The following is a 19,409-nucleotide window of genomic DNA, read 5'->3' as shown; positions in this document are numbered from 1 at the left end:
TTTTCTCATTAAATCTATCAAAAAATTATTTATAAAAAAAAAAAAAAAATTGTCGATCTTGCTCAGAAAATCAAAACCCAGTAAGTCTCTCTCTCTCTTTCTTTCAATTCTCTTTGTTCTGTTAATTTCTGTTTGTGAAAATCTTCATTTCTAGCTCTCCTGAAGATCCGACAACTGATTCAACAAACACTTTGTAAATTTGTTCTGTTGAGAAAATAGTTTATTGGGGATGTGTGTGAAATGGGGATTTTCTTTGTTTTGATTGTTACAGTTAGATAATTTTGGGATTGATTTCAAGAGGGTGATGCGACGCCGTACGGCGTCGAGTCTTCCCATTGAGCAAATGGAGAAGGGAACCGGAAAGAATCACAACACTAGGCTTTGTTTCTTGGCATCTTTGTCAGCTTTCTTTTGGATTTTGTTGTTGTATGTCCATTTCGTTGTGCTTGGAACTAGTGATAGTAATGCCACTGGTGATTCTCTTAAATTACAACCCAGTAATGTCAACACCGATTCAATCAATACCCATTTGCCCGATCCCCATCAAATTCAATCTGACACCCAATTTGAAACTGCCCGGGTTCGCGAACCCGAGAATTACCCTGAATCTGACACCCATTTGAAAAATATTCCGGCCCGTGAACCCAAGAAACCCGGGAATTATCCCAAATCTAGGCAGGGTGGGAGTGGTGAGACCAAGAAGGAAACTAAGAAGGAGAGTAAGGAGAAGGAGTATCCTTCGTTTATGAGGGCGTTGAGGACGGTAGAGAACAAGAGTGATCCGTGTGGTGGGAGGTATATCTATGTTCATGATCTTCCTCCGAGGTTCAATGAGGATATGCTTAGGGAGTGTAGGTCTTTGAGTCTTTGGACGAATATGTGTAAGTTTACAACGAATGCAGGGCTTGGTCCGCCGCTTGAGAATGTTGAAGGGGTGTTTTCGGATACTGGTTGGTATGCAACAAATCAGTTTGCAGTTGATGTGATATTTAGTAATCGGATGAAACAGTATGAGTGCTTGACGCGTGATTCATCTCTTGCCGCGGCTATTTTTGTACCCTTTTATGCAGGGTTTGATATTGCACGGTATCTTTGGGGGCACAATATCTCGAGGAGGGATGCAGCTTCGCTTGATCTGGTCGATTGGCTTATGAAGAGGCCGGAATGGGGAATTATGGGTGGGAAAGACCATTTTCTAGTTGCAGGGAGGATCACATGGGATTTTAGGAGGTTATCGGATGAAGAGAATGATTGGGGTAACAAGCTTCTGTTCCTGCCTGCTGCAAAGAATATGTCAATGCTTGTGGTTGAATCGAGTCCATGGAATGCTAATGATTTTGGTATTCCATATCCCACGTACTTCCATCCAGCAAGGGATGCTGATGTGTTCAATTGGCAGGAGCGGATGAGGAATTTAGAAAGGAAGTGGCTCTTCTCTTTTGCTGGTGCCCCACGTCCTGGCAATCCTAAGTCAATTAGAGGACAGCTTATTAATCAATGCAAGAGCTCAAAGCGTGGCAAGCTGTTGGAATGCGATTTTGGGGAGAGCAAGTGTCATTCTCCAAGCAGTATAATGCAGATGTTCCAGAGCTCTCTTTTCTGCCTTCAACCTCAGGGCGATTCATACACCAGAAGATCAGCTTTTGACTCTATGTTAGCTGGTTGCATACCTGTCTTTTTCCATCCCGGGTCAGCATACACACAATATACTTGGCATCTTCCAAAGGATTATACAAAGTATTCTGTGTTCATTCCTGAGGATGACATCCGAAAGAGGAATATTAGCATAGAGGAAAGGCTGCTTCAAATTTCTCCCGAGCAGGTGAAAATCATGAGGGAGGAGGTTATAAGTCTTATTCCGAGGTTGGTGTATGCAGATCCTCGCTCTAAACTGGAGACTCTCAAAGATGCGTTTGATGTTTCTGTACAAGCAGTTATTGACAAAGTTACCAAGTTGAGGAGGGACATCATTGAAGGTCATACAGACGATAACTTTATTGAGGAAAACAGTTGGAAATATGCTTTGTTGGAAGAGGGACAGCGCGAGGTGGGACCTCATGAATGGGATCCTTTTTTCTCAAAACCAAAGGATGGCAATGGGGATTCTGTTGATTCATCTGCAGAAGCTGCTAAAAATTCTTGGAAGAATGAGCAGCGATCTCAATCATGACACAGAGGTAATGATCCATCAATAAAATTTACGGTAATGTCTAAAGCAAGGAGAATGCAGCTTTGAAAAACACTGCCCACCTTAAGCCCGGAAGATTGCTGGTATAAACCCTTCTCAGGACATGTCATGAACTCATTGTAGAACTTATTTATTGGCCCATATTCTTGTTTAGAGTCAAAAGATAGACATAGTTTCTGCTTTTTATATGTTTTTAGATAGGACATTTTACTTTCTGCATTTTTGAATCTGTTTAGTGATTCTTTTTGTAATGTATTGTAGCTGAGTTTTCATCATATCATCAACTTTATGTTAGTTTCCAATCAATGCATACAGGAAATAATAATGAGTGATTAAAGATCATTTTTTGTGCTTTAATATAGGGAGTGAGGTTTGATTGCAACTTCACTCCGTGCATTAATTTTAGCCTAATTTACACTACCACATTTTTCGTCCTTGAAATTTGGTCTGAAGTTTGATTTTTGTATGTGATAGTCTCAGTTCTGAAAATTTATTTATAAAAAAAAAAAAAAAGGCTGAAAATTTGAAGATAGATGGCAAGCAGGGTATTAACATGGTCCATTGAAACACAAAAGTGAACTGAAGTATATTTACTGGCAGATGAATGGATAGAAAAAATTGATTAGTACTCTCTAAATTCTTTGGTGACAAAATTGCAATGATTTCAATTTCAGCGATGAAAATTATTTGTGGATTTAATACTTAAAATTATTTTTTATTTTTTATTTTTTTATTTTCAGAGGTGTGATGCCTTAATAGTTAATACTACAATATCATTTTTGATGTTTAGTTTGTGATAATGTTGACACTGCTCCATGCATGCTGATCTAGAGTTGTTGGTTTTTAAGCTTCATAAGCTACACACAAATGGTGTTCTTAGTTCTTAAAACTCTAGCCCCTCTGCAAAATTGTTGGCTCTGCAATTTGAATGTAACTGTGGTTACCGATACATGTCTTCTCAAGTGGGGTACTATATTTCTTGATGTTACTGCATGAAGCAAAGTTGGTTAAACATATCGCATTACACATGTTGGGAGCAAGATTATATTCTGCTATTTTGCGTGTTCTGTAACCATATCTTGCCAAAAAGATCAAAAAGAAGCAGCAAATTAGTAAATTACCCTATGTAAAATTTCTGGCTTTGGCAATTTGCATGACTCTATGGGGCAAGTGTTGTCTAGAAGTACCAAATTTCATGATGTTATTACTCATATAGGGCAAGTGTTGTCTAAAGTCTAAACCCATAATATTCTACCATGTGTGGAGCAAATTTATCTTATGCTATTTGGTGCATTCTATGACTATTCGCAATTTGCAGCCAAAATGAACAAGAACAAGTGAACAGAAAATTCACTGCCTTATTTTTGCTTAGCGACCAACTTAAAAGGGTTTCGTGTAGGGTCGACCAAACCAGTCTAGGGAAGTGTTTATCACTGTGATGGTAATTCTGCAATGCGTCATCCTAAATCCTTTATTTCAAAAACCTTCCCAGATTCTTTATTATTTTGATTTTTTAACTAAAAAAAAAAAAAGAAAGAGATTTGCATAACAGGAAAATATCATATATCATATTATATGTTATATTATAAAATAAAAATTGGGACTTAGAAGTTGTGGTGACCCTTGATGCTCAATTGGCAATTTTTAGTATTTCTAAAAGAGATATCTAAGATTCAAATTATCAGGACTTAACTATCGAATTATCCACAAAAGAAAGTGTTCATGCCAGGTGGTGACATACAAAAGGTTTTTGTAAGGACCCAATTTGAGTCCCAAGCTCAAGAGTCGAAAGGATCTTGTCTTAAAGAGCTCAATACAATGAATTTGTAGAGAGTGAGTCAGAAAACTAGGCTTTAATGAATTAGACAACAATTAATGTGGATCTAGAAGACCTGAAAGCAAAGATAAATAGGTTTTATCCAAAGAAAATCGTTTTTAGCATAATCTTAGGAGACGTGTTTTTATATATATCTCTTTTGAATTTGATTACAAGTCTCATTCCTATTGTTACAATGTTTTTTTTTTGATCCCCCCCCCCCTCAGTGTATTTTTTCTCTTTAATACTATCTTCCTTCTTTCATCTCCACCCTCCACGTGTAGACCAGGTTTCTGGTGTTGATTCTTGTCCCATTAGCACATTCTTGAGGTCTTTGGGAGTAGTTGTAAGGCTGAAAATTACTGTTCAGGTATCACTTTCACATTAATGCGGCTAGAAAGTTAGTTACATAGCATTTAATGTGGTGATAGTAGCTTTCTCTTAAATATTTCATAGTTCCCATTTGTCCTGTACTTTCATGATGTGTATCCTTATCAATAAAATCTCCCAGAATGTTGCTCTGGATGGCAGACCACACCTTTTGACCTCTGCTTTGCTCAGCTGAGGAGGCATTCCTTCTCAGACCACCTTCCTGGACCCTCATGACCAGACCCTATTTCTTCATTCACTAATGCGGACTTCCATGACAACGTTTACCCGTCCTTGGGCTACTAGATGTCCTTGGATTGGGTCCTTGGCCCAACATATATAGATTTATACTACTGGGCCTATCATACTTACAATAGCCCCTTGAAATTCTCCTCTCTTGCTCCTCGGGAAGAAATGAGGATTTTGATATCACTACAATTACCCTGCTTTTATCATACATCATCTCTGTCTGCACAAGTACCTTTTTAACTGCCCAATGCACGCTCTTGATACTTCGGCATTCGAGATGCGCCTTCATGAAATTTCTGCGGCTCTATGTTCTGCATGTTCTACGAGGCGATGCAAATCCAACAGCTGAGGATTTTATTGGAACTTGGGTGGGAATTCTCCCGCTTGTCTCTCTTTCTCTGATACAAATATTGCTTGAGCACTTCATTCACTTCACTTTTGCACTCATAAATATCAAAAGCCAATTCGAGGAGAGTTTCTTTCTTTGCATAAGTCTTTTTAAACATTTTCATTTACTTTCTCTTCTATTTTTCTTTACACAAAGCCCTTTTCTCCTCGGCCCTCTTAATTTCCCTTTACCATCTTAATACCTTCAACCCTCTTTCACATATGGGTAGATTTGCTTACTTGGTAGACTCCGCGGAGAGTATAGAAAGCTTTAAAGCTCAATATAGAATCCTGTTAGGGGTTTCCATTAGATACTGTATGGAAGGGGACTGACACACTCAGAGGTAGGAGGGAGAAGTGGTAATCCTGATGACTACCTTTATAGAGGGAGGGATGAGAATCCCCATAGGCACAATCACTAGGGATTATCTAAGGGTTCATAGATTAGCCATCACCCAATGTGCCCCAAATATGTTTAGGATTTTAGGTAGCGTAAACGCCCTTAATGAGAAAATGGGTTTAAACCTTACCTATCACGATGTCAACTAGGTCTATAATCTTCACCACTTAAAAGTGCAAGGATATTACTTAAAAACTAGGTACCTTGAGGTTAGGCTCATCTCATGCCTCCCTGAATCCAGCAAAGGCACGAACAAAGACTTTCTAATCGTTTCAGGTGAGTGGCACGATGATCTTTACTGCCTGACGAGAGAGGGGATACCAGGTGGGGTTTTTAGGTCTAGGTTTATTACTTCAAAGTCACCATTTTTTTACCTTTGACATATTTTGTACCCATTTTTCTCCGTTTGTGTTTTAATTGAACTTTCCTCTGATTTGTGCCATTTTTCTTTTTGAAGGTTAAAAAAAAAAAAAAAAAAATTTCCAAATGGTTTTGTAGATAAGCATGCTGCCATTCTGAATTTCAATCTTGTTAACCAGCCAAATCTAGACAAGATACTTAAAGTTGAGGTTTTTGTTCATAGTAACTGTCAGTTACGAGTGGCCCACCTTATCCTCGGCTACAACCTTCTTTCGTTGAGTTTCCAGGTGCCGAAGTGCATGATAATGGCAAAGGACCCGTGCTTGCACTTGATCAACGTTGTTGTGCCTGGCTTTCTCAACCCAGGTCCAGGACCACAGGTGTACTAAAGGTAGAGCCACTCCTTCAATACAAGGCCGAGGACGAAGCGACTCCTTTACAGCCAGCCACCAAAGAGGAAGAAGAAGTAGTTGAAGTGCTTGATTCCAAGGATGATTTCGAGGTCTTCAACTGACCTCAATCCCTAGAGGCTCCCACCAGTGATTTCAGTTATCTACCTTCAGCACAAGTAAGCCAGACATAAGGAGATTCCCTTGTTCTAGAAGTTATGGGGATATAGTGCAAGCTCGCGGCTAGTCTTCTAGAGATCATGAAGTCTCATGCTGGGGGCAAGGCACCCGAGGTAGTCAGTCAAACTAAACACCCCTCTCTCCCCACTCTTCATAACCCTTAGCCAGAACTTGTAGACAAAAAAAGGAAACAAGAGCAGAAGGGGAAAGACGTGATGGAAGAGGGCCGAGGTGTCCCTCCCAAAAAGAATAAGCCTCAAAAAGGGGCCAAGATAGCCAAGACTACCCAAACGAGGTCCTCGAGCGAAGGGGCACTTGGAGATAGGGGGCGTGATCTTCGCACCAAGGTTCCAAACTGGAATCCCCCCTGGTGTTAGAAAGATCCTCTCTCCCTGCGAACTCCTCAATAAGGGACTTCTAATAGGGGAAGGTTGGGTACGTAGCAGACACCGAAGAAGAGGCCGTGCTACTACCTGACGACATAGCCGATCTAAGGACTATGAAGAGATATGAGGTGTTTCTGGGTTTGAAGAGAGACCTCGCTATGGTAAGTATTTCAAGCTAAGCTCCCTTTCTTTTTGCTGTTCTATTATTTATTTTATATGTATTTTTTTTACTTTTGTCTTTGCTCACTGCTGCATTTCTTTTGTAGGCTGTTCAAGCCACTTTTAGGGTTAAGGAGTTGGTGAATATCACTCATCGACAAATAAAGGACGAGGAGGCCAGGTGGATTGTTGCCATTAAGGCCTTTAACGTGGCAAAGAAGAGGGTCAAGGAGCTGAATGCCAAGCTCAACAAGGCCGAGAGGGAGAAGAAAAGTGCTGGGCGGCCTTGGAAGGGGTGGAGAGGTAGGCCGAGACTTAGCGCAAGCAATTCCGTTAGGCCAAGGATGAGCTTGCTGTAGCCAAGGAGCAAATCAAATTGCTGAAGAAGAAGTTGGACGATGCTAAAAAGGCTAGGGACCAGGCCGAATAAGATGGCTACGACGTGGGGGTAGTTAAGACCGAGAAGGCCCTCAGGGTTGAGGTCTCGAGGGTATGTAGAGCAAACTGCCTCCAGGTATGGAATGAGGCCCTCAACCTAGCTGGGGTTGAGGTCTCCTTGGCATTTAGGAGAGCAGAGAATGTATAATCCGGGCACTAGGTTCCTCAGCCTCCCAGGATGATGTAGCCCCTAAAGGTACAAGCCCTATTGAAGAGGTTTCGACCAAGGACCTTCCTCTTTCCAACAGTCCTCCAAAAAGGGTAGAGCAAACTGGTGCAATTGAGAAGGAGAAAGAAAACCCAAGGAGGTCACTCCTAAGATTACAAAGCCCTCAGCTGCATCCAAGGTTTCTTCCGAGGGAGGGGTGGTTTCCTAAAGCCATAAGTTGGTTTTGGCAACTTTCCCCATTCCTGCCAAGGAAGAACCCAAGGGTAATGACCCAGCATCCTCAGCAGCAGCAACTGCCCAGCCCGCTAAGACTTCAAAAGACAAGCTTGTATTAAAAATGAAGCCATGAGTTTTTTTTGTTTTTTTTTTTTGTTTTTGTTTTTGTTTTTTGAACTGTTGTTTTTGTTTCCAAGATTTGTAATCAATTTACCCTTTTGTAATCAATTTACCTTTTTCTGAGGCTCAGCTTAATGATACTGATAAAATTTTCTCTCATACTTGTGGTGTTTACATGAATCCTAACATAGTTTTAGTTTCATTTAACACTTAACCAATGTGACAATGAGATATAGCTCCATTTAGTTATCTGCATAAGTAGTAGCACAGTTACTACATCCCACACGATCAGCAACATGACAGACTAAACCTACTTAGTCTACCATCTCAACAAAGCATACCCTTAACTTCAAAAACATACACAATAATAGAGCATCCATCCATGTCGGGTTCCACCTAACCCTTCATTTATCAATAAGTCTAAGAAACTGGAGGTGATAATCAATTCTCAAACAGATCATAGATATCTTACAAATGCTTTAAGTGATTCTCATGTGTGCCCATTTGATCAAGTCACTATAATGAAGATCTCTGTCATTTAGCATGGCTAGTTCTATTTGATACTTAAATAAATAATAGAAAGTATTAATTTACTCAAAGGCACGTGATCTGAGGAACTAGACATGACCAAGGTTCTGTTTAACACTTAGACAAATAATAAAAAGTGTAAATTTATCCAAAGTATGTGGTCTGAGGAACCAAATATGACCACAGTTTTGTTTGACACCTAGAAAAATGAAATGAAGTATTAATTTACCCAAAGTATGTGGTTCGAGGAGTCAGACATGACCAAGGTTCTGTTTAATATTTAAACCAATTATGAAGAGTATTAGTTTACCCAATGTATATGGTTCGAGGAGTCAGACATGACCAAGGTTTTGTTTAACACTTAGAAAAATGACATGAAGTATTAATTTACCTAAAGTATGTGGTTCGAAGAGTCAGACATGGCTAAAGTTCTGTTTAATACTTAAACCAATTATGAAGAGTATTAATTTACTCAAGGTATGTGGTCCGAGGAGTCATGCATGACCAAAGTTCTGTTTAATACTTAGAAAAATGACATGAAGTATTAATTTACCCAAGATATGTGGTTCGAAAAGCCAGACATGACTATAGTTCTATTTAATACTTAAACTAATTATGAAGAGTATTAATTTACTCAAGGTATGTGGTTCGAAGAACTAGGCATGACTAAGGTTCTGTTTAACACTTAGAAAAATGACATGAAGTATTAATTTATCTAAAGTATGTGGTCCGAAGAGTTAAGCATGACTAAGGTTCTGTTTAATACTTAAACCAATTATAAAAAGTAATGCACAATGTTATGAACAGAAAATATGGCAGGAATGACTTTCATTAATAATAATACTTTCACAGGTTATTTATATTTCAGGGGTGTGGTACAATCTTTTCATTTAGATCTTCCAGGTAGTACGCCCCTATTCCAGCCACCAAGGTGATACAATATGGTCCTTCCTAGTTAGGCCTTAACTTTCCCCATGTTGGGTTTTTTGTAATACCCAAAATATTTCTTAGTACCAAGTCTCCAGGTGCTAACGGCCTTAATCTCACATTGGCGTCGTACCCTTGCTTGAACTTGTGTTGATAATACGCCAACTGAACCATGGTATTTTCTCTTCGTTCTTCAATTAAATCTAAACTCTTCTCTAATAGCCCATCATTGTTGCTTGGAGTGAAAGAGCTCGTCCTTAGTGTTGGGAATCCGGTCTCTAGAAGGATTATAGCTTCGGCTCCATAAGTCATTGAAAATGGTGTCTCCCCTGTTGATTTATGAGGTGTAGTCCAATATATCCAAAGGATGTGTGACAGCTCTTCTACCCATTTTCTTTTTGCATCATTCAGCCTCTTCTTGAGTCTATTCACTATGACTTTATTGACAGCCTCGACCTGTTTATTCCCCTGTGGATAAGCCGGGGTGGAATACCTATTCATAATACCCAGGTCACAAAAGTACCTCCTGAAGGCTTTGTTATTAAACTGAAGATCATTGTCCAAGATAAGGGTATAAGGGATCCCAAACTGAGTGACAATATTTTTCCAAAAAAATCTCTTGGCATCCACATCCCTAATATTTGCCAATGGTTCAGCTTCAACCCACTTAGTGAAGTAATCTGTGCCGACCAGTAGCCATCTTTTATTCTTTGCTGCCTTAGGGAAAGGCCCTACAATATCCAGCCCCATTGAGCAAAAGGCCAAAGGCTAGACAAAGGATTGAGGACACCCTCTGGTTGATGAATGTTTAGGGCAAATCTCTAGCATTGGTCACACTTCTTTACGTACTCTTGTACTTCTTTTTGTATATTTGACCACCAATATTTCTGAGTGAGGGCTCTATGAGACAAGGATCTACCTCCTGTGTGGTTTTCACAAATCCCTTCATGTAACTTTCCTAGGAGTAACTTTACTGCCTCAAGGTGTATGCATAGCAAATATGGTCCAGAAAAAGAGCGCTAGTACAACTTTTGGTCTCTAGACAGCCAAAAACAAGGAGCCTTTCTCCGTATTTTGTTAGTTTCGGACTTTCCCTCGGGCAAGATATCTTCCTTAAGGAATAGCACAATAGAATCTTTCCAGTTAGGTCCCACCCTTATTTGATGAATATGGACCATCTCCCTTTAATCTTAATAGATTTGCACAAGTCTTCAACAAGAGGTTGCGAGAGTTGCCAGAGAGTCAGCATATGTGTTTCCGCTTCTAGGGATTTGCAGTAAGTTAAAAGACTCAAAACTTGATTGCAAGTTCCTAACCTGACTTAAATATTCTTGCATTCTCATATCCCTAGCCTCCAACTCTCCCTTCACTTGGCCTACAACCAGCCTCGAATATGAAAATACCTCCACTGTTTTTGAACCATAGTCATTCCAACCAATAGAGCCTCATACTCAGCCTTATTGTTTGTGGCTGAGAAACCCAATCTTAAGGATTTCTCAATAGTGATCTTTCCAGGAGATATTAAAACTAGCCCCACTTCAGATCCTTTTTGATTAGCTGCACCATCAACATATACCCTCCAGGATAAAGGCCTTTGCTAAGAGACCACACCAACTGATTTTCTATCTATGTTCTGCTTGTCTCCCCCCTCTTCCATTGGGGATTCACCAAACTCGGCCACCAAGTCAGTAAGGATTTGGCCTTTGATAGAGATGCGAGGCATATACTTGATATTAAAAGTCCCTAAGATTGTATCCCATTTGGCAATCCTTCTTGTGTAGTCAACCTTTTGAAGTATTAACTGAAGTGGGAGTTGGGTTAGAACTACAATTGTGTGAACTTGGAAGTAGTGAGGGAATTTACGTGTAACATGTATCACTGCCAAAATGGCCTTCTCCAGTGGTAAATAATGAACTTCTGCTCCTTGCAACGACTTGCTCATATAGTAAACTGGCCTCTACATACCACTATCAACTCGTATCAACACTAAGCTCACGGCATGGGAAGCCACAATAATGTAAGCAAACAAAACTTCATCCACCTCGGGCCTGGACATAATAGGTGGCTGAGAAAGGTATTTCTTGAGCTGCTGGAAGGCCAAGATGCACTCCTTGGTCCATTCAAATCCTTTCCACTTATTCAATAACTGGAAGAAAGGTATGCACTTGTCTGCTGACCAAAAGTTAAATCGGTTCAACGCAACAGTCATTCCTGTTAATCTCTGGACTTCTTTGGGATTTCGAGATGGTTGTAAACTGTTAATTGTCTTAATCTGATTAGGGTTGATTTTAATAAATTTACTTGCTCCCATGCCAAAGGAGCACTTGGAAGCATTGAGGCACAGTTTGTATCTTCTTAATATTTCAAAAATATTCCCAAGGTCTCCCACGTGCTTGAACACTACCTTACTTTTCACCACCATATCATCTATATAAATCTCAATATTTTTGCTTAATTGTGGCTTAAACATCCTGGTCATCATCCTCTGATAGGTAGACCCTGCATCCTTCAATCCAAAGGGTATCACCTTGTAGTGGTAATTTCCAGTAGAAGTAACAAAAGCCGTCTTCTTTTAATCACCCATAGCCACTGGTATTTGATGGTATCCCTGAAAGGCATCCAAAAAGCTCATCTGAGGATGGCCTACAGTTGCATCCACTAGCTGGTCTATCCGAGGCATAGGGAAATAATCTTTTGGATAAGCCTTGTTCAAATATGTGAAGTCCACACATACTCACCACTTTCCACTCTTCTTTTTCACCATTATCGTATTGGCTAGCCACTCAGGGTAAAACACCACTTTAATAGCCCGGGCCTGCTTAAGTTTGATCACTTTGTCCTTAACAGCAACAAAATGCTCTTTAGATAAACGCTGAGGTGGTTGCTTTTTAGGGATGACAACCGGGTTGATATTTAAATGATGGCAAATGAAGTTTAAGTCCACCCCAGAAGCTTCGTAAGCACTCCATGCAAACACATCAATATTCTTCTTGAGAAACACTATCAACTCTTCCTTCTCTCAAAGAGCAGTTGAGCTCTGACCTGAAAAAACTTTTCCGAATCATCATTTATAACAATCTTCTCTAATTCCTCACACTTTTCCCCTCCCGATACTGCATCCATGGATAACACTGGAATCCTTGATTGCTATAAGCCCTTATTAGTAGAGGCCAATAATACAGTTGCATCCACTAGCTGGTCTATCCGAGGCATAGGGAAATAATCTTTTGGATAAGCCTTGTTCAAATCTGTGAAGTCCACACATACTCACAACTTTCCATTCTTCTTTTTCACCATTATCGTATTGGCTAGCCACTCAGGGTAAAACACCACTTTAATAGCCCGGGCCTGCTTAAGTTTGATCACTTTGTCCTTAACAGCAACAAAATGCTTTTTAGATAAACGCTGAGGTGGTTGCTTTTTAGGGATGACAGCCGGGTTGATATTTAAATGATGGTAAATGAAGTTTAAGTCCACCCCAAGAGCTTCATAAGCACTCCATGCAAACACATCAATATTCTTCTTGAGAAACACTATCAACTCTTCCTTCTCTCAAAGAGGCAGTTGAGCTCTGACCTGAAAAAACTTTTCCGAATCATCATTTATAACAATCTTCTCTAATTCCTCACACTTTTCCCCTCCCGATACTGCATCCATGGATAACACTGGAATCCTTGATTGCTATAAGCCCTTATTAGTAGAGGCCAAGATTCCAGCTTTAGGCTGATGCATAATTACAGCTATCATGCATTGCCTAGCCAAGGACCAGCTCTCGACCAGCTCCTCAATTTGGTCCTTGGACAGATATTTCACTTTCAAGTACAGGATGAAAGAAACAACCCCTAGGGCATGAAGCCAGGGTCTTGCCACAATGGTAGTGTAGGGGGAGTAAGCATCCATTACAATGAAGTCTACCTCTACCACTTCTGAACCTACTTGCACCAGTAGTCTAATCTGACCATTCGAAACAACAAATTTCCCATCGAAGCCTAACAAGGGTGAATCATAACCTTTCAAAGCCTCAAGTTTCAAGTTTAGCCCATTATACAAATCAGGATACATGATTTCTGCTTCGCTTCTGTGATCTACCAACACCCTCTTCACATCATACCCTTAAATCCTAAAGGTGACCACTAGGGCATCATCGTATGGCTGTAGGGTTCCAACCTTGTCCTCATTCGAAAAACTCAACGCTGGTCAGACCTCTATCTTAGTCCTCTTTGGCTTAAGATTGGAGACCTCGGCAAGTGGCCGAGTTATAGACATTACCCTGGAGGGATGAGAACCAGTCCTTCCTGGAGCAGCAAGGATGACATTAATTGTACCTAAAGGTGGCCTTAAAGAAGTATCTCTTTGAGATCTGGATCCCATTTGGCTACTTTGACCACTGGGCTGATGTAGAAATTGCTTTAACTTTGCATCTCTGACTAGCTGTTCCAGATGATTCCACAAAGTTTTGCAATCTTCTGTGGTGTGTCCTTACTCCTAGTGGTATTGGCAATAAAGACTTTGATTGCGCTTCATAGGGTCTCCTCCCATCTTATTTGGCCATTTAAAGTATGACTCATTCTTAATCTTTTCCAAGACTTGATGCACTAGTTCCCTGAACACTATGCCAACCACCTGAGTAATAATAAACCTTGACTGCCCAGCAAAGTCTCTTCAGGGCCTATTATTGTTGTATCTGTTCGACCTAAAATCCCTCATATCTTGAGGGATAATCTTAGAATTTTCTTTCGCTTATTGTTGGTATTCCTCGACCCGCTTATACTCATCAATACGGTCTATGAGCTGACGTACACTCCTAGCAGGCTTCCTAGTCAATGACTTCCTCAAATCATGCTCCACAGGCAGGCCAACCTTGAAAGTCCTTATAGCTATGTCATCAAAATTCCCATCAATCTCATTGAATATTGCCCAGTACTTGTCGGAGTATGTTTTTAGGGTCTCCCCCTCTCGCATAGTCATGCACAACAAAGAGTCCAAAGGCCGAGGAACTCTGCAGCAAGTAACAAAATGAGATCCAAATGCCCGAGTGAGTTCCTTAAAGGAATCAATAGAACTTCCTCCCAGGCCATCAAACCATCTCATTGCCATAGGCCCTAAACTAGATAGGAACATCTTGCACATCAAGGCCTCATTCTTGGAGTGAACAGCCATCCTCTGGTTGAAGTGGCTTACATGTTCTACAGGGTCTATTCGACCATTGTACATGGTGAATGTTGGTTGAGTAAACCTTCGAGGGAGTTTTCCTCCTTCAATTCTGCGTGTAAAAGGCGATCTGGAAATTTGATTTAACGCTTTGCTCATAGCGTCATTTCCCAGGCCTTTGCAAGATGAGCTCTTATTTTTGCGTTCATGGTGGCTGTCCTTATCACACAAGAAAGACTCACTGGAGGGAGTCCTTAACCTAGGCCTGTAATTGCCATCTCTATCATCGTCAGAAGAGGAGTCAAAATTGCAAGGAGTTCATCTTCATTATTCGCAACGCAACCTCCTTCTTAGAAGATCAATCTCCAGTTGCATGGTTCTGGTATTCTCCTTATGAGAGACGTGGCTCCCATTTTGAGACTGGCTCCTGCTAGTATGGGTGGTATGTACACTAACTTCTCGGTCCCTTCTTCGCTCAAGATTGAGAAAATGATCTTGACGTTGGGACCCTATAGATTCCTCTTGATTCGGACCTGAACCCACTATAACTGAATGTTAAACTCACTACAATATAAGAAATCCTTACAGACAGCGCCGATTGTAAAGACCCAATTTGAGCCCCAAGCCCAATAGTCAAAAGGATCTTGGCTCAAAGAGCCCAATACAATAAATTTGTAGAGAGTGGGTCAAAAAATTAGGTTCTAATAAATTGGACAACAATTATGATGGGTCAAGATGACCTGAAAGCAAAGATAAACAGGTTTTATCTAAAGAAAATCGTCATTAGCATAATCCAAGGAGATGCGTTCTTATATATATCTCTTTTGAATTTGATTACAAGTCTTGTTCTTGTTGTTACAGTGTTTTTTTTTCCGATATCCCCTCCTCAGTGTATTCTCTCTGTTTTATACTGTATTCCTTCTTTCATCTCCACCCTCCACATGTAGACCAGGTTCTGGTGTTGATCCCTATCTCATCAGCACCTTCCTGAAGTCTTTGGGAGTAATTGTAAGGTTAAAAATTATTGTTCAAGTATCACTTCCACATTAATGCAGTTAGAAAGTTAGCTACAGAGCATTCAATGCGGTGATAGCAGCTTTTTCTTAGATATTTCATAGTTCCCCTTTGTCCTGTGCTTTCATGATGTGTATCCTTATCAATAGAATCTTTCGGAACGTTGCTCTGGATGGCAGACCGCATCTTCTGACCTCTGCTTTACTCAGTTGAGGAGGCATTCCTCCTTGGACCACTTTCTTAGACCCTCATGACCAGACCCCATTTCTTCATTCACTAATGCGGACTTCTATGACAGTGTTTACCCATCCTTGGACTACTAGATGTCCTTAGATTGGGCCCCCAACCTAACATATATATAGATATATATTACTAGGCCTATCATGCCTACAGTTTTGATTGTGTGGTTTTTTGTTATTATGATAATAATTTATTTAGATGAAACTCTATTAACCAAAATATTGTGTGACTAATTAATTACTAGGATAGTATACTGTCCAAGTTTAGATGAAACTTTATTGTCCAAGTTTTATGAAATTTAAAATGTTAGTCTAACTAAAATTCTATTACCAAATGCTTCTAGAAGACTGGGCATGGTGGGTGTTGAACCTCTTCTCACTCTGTAACTTAATCTTCAATTTTAGATTAATGATTTGTACATTAAGCTTTATCATATAATTTTAATTCTTTTAGAATGTAATTAGGAATCAAATCCATATACTTTCTTAGATTGTATCTAAGACTAATGCAATGTATTTTTTTCCTATCAAATATAAATTCAAAATTTCAATTAATAAAATGATGAATTCTTTTATTATATGGTTTTTTTTTTCTTTAAGCTCAAATTAAAATAAGTTGTAATTCCAAATAAAAATCCTCAATTTAGGGCAATATCATCAGTTGAAGCACCACTTTGGAAGGCAATAACACAATTTTATCCATTCATGTGAGTTCGGTCCAATGAAACAAATGGGTTAAAGTCACAATTTCTCATGGACCCATAAGTTACCATTATGTAGCATCGGGATTCAAGCTCTTTTGTATATGCCCATTAATGAGATGGCTGTTAAAGGCCATTTCAATTTGTAGTTTGAAAAACTACAAGTCATTTGGGAATTTTTACTCTCTTTCTCTCTCTCAGAAACAAAAATAAAATACAAAATAGAGGTAACTATCATGATAGTTCTCTCCAATTAGCCAAATATGCGACACGTTCATTTAATTTTTTAAATATCACATGTCTTACATCTAAATAATACTTAAAGAGAATTGCAGGATTCAATGAGAGGGGATCTTGTCCAATTTGTTAAACAATAATTTTCAAAAAGTTTGATATGTCTTAGTATTAGACCATGACTTGAATTAGATGTCATATTTTAGGGGTACATATGTGTAAAATGGCAAGCTACACAATATTTTGTTAAACATTTTGTGAATTCTGTAGGCTTACTCAGTATTTTCAATGGTCATTAAAATTATTTTATATATGATCCATAGTTTATTAATGAATATTAATAAATAAAAAAATAAAATTGAGAATTAGAACAAAATAGCATAACTAATTTAATTGTATTTGGTTTAGAGAATATTATATTGGTTTCTCATTAGACCAGTAAGAGTTTAATTCTTAATAACAAAGAATTGTCACATCATTTAAAAGGTTGTCATGTCATTGCTTCATTAGTTATGTAGACATGGAGATTAATAGTAGTTAAAAGGAAATATAGCACTTATTTTTGAAATGAAAAATTCTTAGTTTACATTGTGTTAATAATGTAGACTTATATTATAGACACACAAAATGTGTATAATGTTGTACACATCAATATAAATATAAATATATATATATATATATATAATCAGAGATCTCATTCGAGAGAATATGAGGTTATATAGATATATATATATATATATATGTATAGATATATATATATATATATAATCAAAGACCTCATGCGAGAGAGAATGAAGTTCTGCCATGTGGCGCACTCTATGAAGAGAATTGAGATGCCCTTAAACTATATCAGAGATAAGAACAAATTTAAAAGTGGAGACTCTTTATTTCCTTTGGTTCAATATTTCAAGACTAATTTTTGTTACATTTTGTATTCAATGTTTTAAGACTACTATTTATTTCATTTGGTTCAATGTTTTAAGACCTTCCATCTCTCACACACACAAAAAACTCTTTGCACTTTCATTCATCATTTTCATTTTCACTTTTACTCCTTTATATACACATGTTCATAGCCTTTCATATCATCCTATCTCAAATACACTTAGAAAAAAATGATGTCATTTAGTTTCAACCTTTCAATGACACCTACACAACTCCAACGTTGCAGTATCATTTGATTGTAACCCGTATGAGTAGGCTATGACCAAGGAAGGGGGCTTGCGTTTTTTTATTCAATGACAGTAGCTTACAGTTTTGATGTGAAGCCAGACATTGCAGATTTTGTGAAGGTTATGATTCGCTTGGAGTCTTTGGGTGTTTGAGATTTTGATTTGGGAAAGTTATAAATGTATTTTATTTTAGACCTAAAGAAAAAGAAAAAGAAACATTTCAATTGATTATTTATGAAGTTAGCTTCTTCTTCTTTTTTTCTTTTTTCTTTTTTCTTTTTTTTTTGTTTAAATTTTGTGTTAGAATTCATAATTTGTAGGTTTCTTTGTATGTAGCCATAGTGGTAAAAACAAAAATCGACGGTGACTTAAAAGTATTTTTCGCTTTTTTTTTTAATGATACAGAAGCCCAACTAAAGTCAACTGAATTTTGATAAATGAATGTGTTTTTAGCAAATTTCTCTTTGTTTAATCACGTTCTCTTTATGTTGATACTTACAAATGATTTTCTTAATTCCATTGAGATAATTAATTGGGTGTTTATGATCAAGGTCTCCATATTTGGTTGTGAGAATAGAGTGATTAAGAAAGTATTTGGTAGGTTGCTTAAATTTATGTAATTTTAGGATATAAAAGTATTTTATATTTTGAATTCTTATTTGTAGATTTTAAAATCATTTAATCAGTTTGAAAAATAAAATCTATTTTTAACGGTAAATATTATAATATATTATAATCTTACAGTGTTGTACAATTTTTTAAAATAAATTATGAATTAAAAAATTCAAGTTTCAAACTATTTATATGTAGATTTTAATATACATAAAAATGATTTCAAATGAAATTGTAAAGTACTCCGCGCATCGCGCGGGATATCATCTAGTTGAAATAATAGAAGACATAAATTTAACATTAAAATAAAATAGATAGACATATAATATATTTTTATTTGTAAAGTATATAATGTAACAAAAAGAGTGGGACAAAAGATTTAGACTCCTCCGTCCAGCCCTTTGCACCCAAAGATTCCGAGCTTATCTCATAACTTGCGGTCACTACTGATAATGAGCATGATAGGAGTTGCACTTATTTATTGCTTGTGACTGTGTGGGTCTGTTGATTATTTATTGCTTTAAATATGTTTGTCCATGTAAAACTTGTGATAAATAATTATCTGCTTTAAGTCTTGAATAATTCATTAATTCATTAAAGTTTTTTTTTTTTATGAGAAGAATTAATTCATTAATTCAGAGATATACGTATATATTGTTGCAAATCTGATATCTAATAGTAACTAAATATTTTGTATATTAAAAAAAAAAAAAAATTGTTTTGTATCTTTTAATTTTATGATATTTTGTTAATATTAAATAAATATTAATTTGAATTTTCATTAAAATATAAAATTTATACGTTGGCGCCTTTCCTTAAAATCCTAGCTCCATCCCTTTCCACTCATATTTTATTGGTTGGTAAAAAAGACAAACATAGGAAGACTTGAGGATTGACCAATTAAGCGTGAATGGTTCATATTACTCCCCAATTGAGATCATGATGACAGGTCTTACTCTAATTTATTACTTTCAGCTGCTTCTGCACCTCCGCACGCTCTTAAAA

At 37.9% G+C, this 19,409-nt stretch overlaps 3 protein-coding genes across 3 annotated transcripts; 1 reads left to right on the top strand and 2 right to left on the bottom strand.

Moving 5' to 3' along the window:
- LOC112005701 (xyloglucan galactosyltransferase MUR3) lies at positions 1 to 2,530 on the top strand. Its single transcript, XM_024037999.2, has one exon. The coding sequence runs from the start codon at positions 305 to 307 to the stop codon at positions 2,168 to 2,170; it is 1,866 nt and encodes a 621-aa protein (XP_023893767.2). The 5' UTR covers positions 1 to 304; the 3' UTR covers positions 2,171 to 2,530.
- A 10,018-nt stretch (positions 2,531 to 12,548) lies between these two features.
- On the bottom strand, positions 12,549 to 13,343 carry LOC136061621 (uncharacterized). Its single transcript, XM_065759621.1, has 2 exons — positions 13,020 to 13,343; positions 12,549 to 12,827 (listed from the first exon to the last, which is right to left on the bottom strand). The coding sequence occupies exons 1-2, from the start codon at positions 13,341 to 13,343 to the stop codon at positions 12,549 to 12,551; spliced, it is 603 nt and encodes a 200-aa protein (XP_065615693.1).
- Positions 13,344 to 14,021: 678 nt separating this feature from the next.
- On the bottom strand, positions 14,022 to 14,591 carry LOC112037050 (uncharacterized). The gene has a single exon (XM_024069867.2). It carries the CDS (start codon positions 14,589 to 14,591, stop codon positions 14,022 to 14,024), a length of 570 nt encoding a protein of 189 aa, XP_023925635.2.
- Between the last annotated feature and the right edge of the window lie 4,818 nt (positions 14,592 to 19,409).

The sequence above is a fragment of the Quercus suber genome, unplaced genomic scaffold (assembly GCF_002906115.3).
Source record: "Quercus suber isolate HL8 unplaced genomic scaffold, Cork oak 2.0 scaffold_336, whole genome shotgun sequence".
NCBI lineage: Eukaryota > Viridiplantae > Streptophyta > Magnoliopsida > Fagales > Fagaceae > Quercus > Quercus suber.
This window is presented reverse-complemented; position numbering and strand designations above follow the sequence as displayed.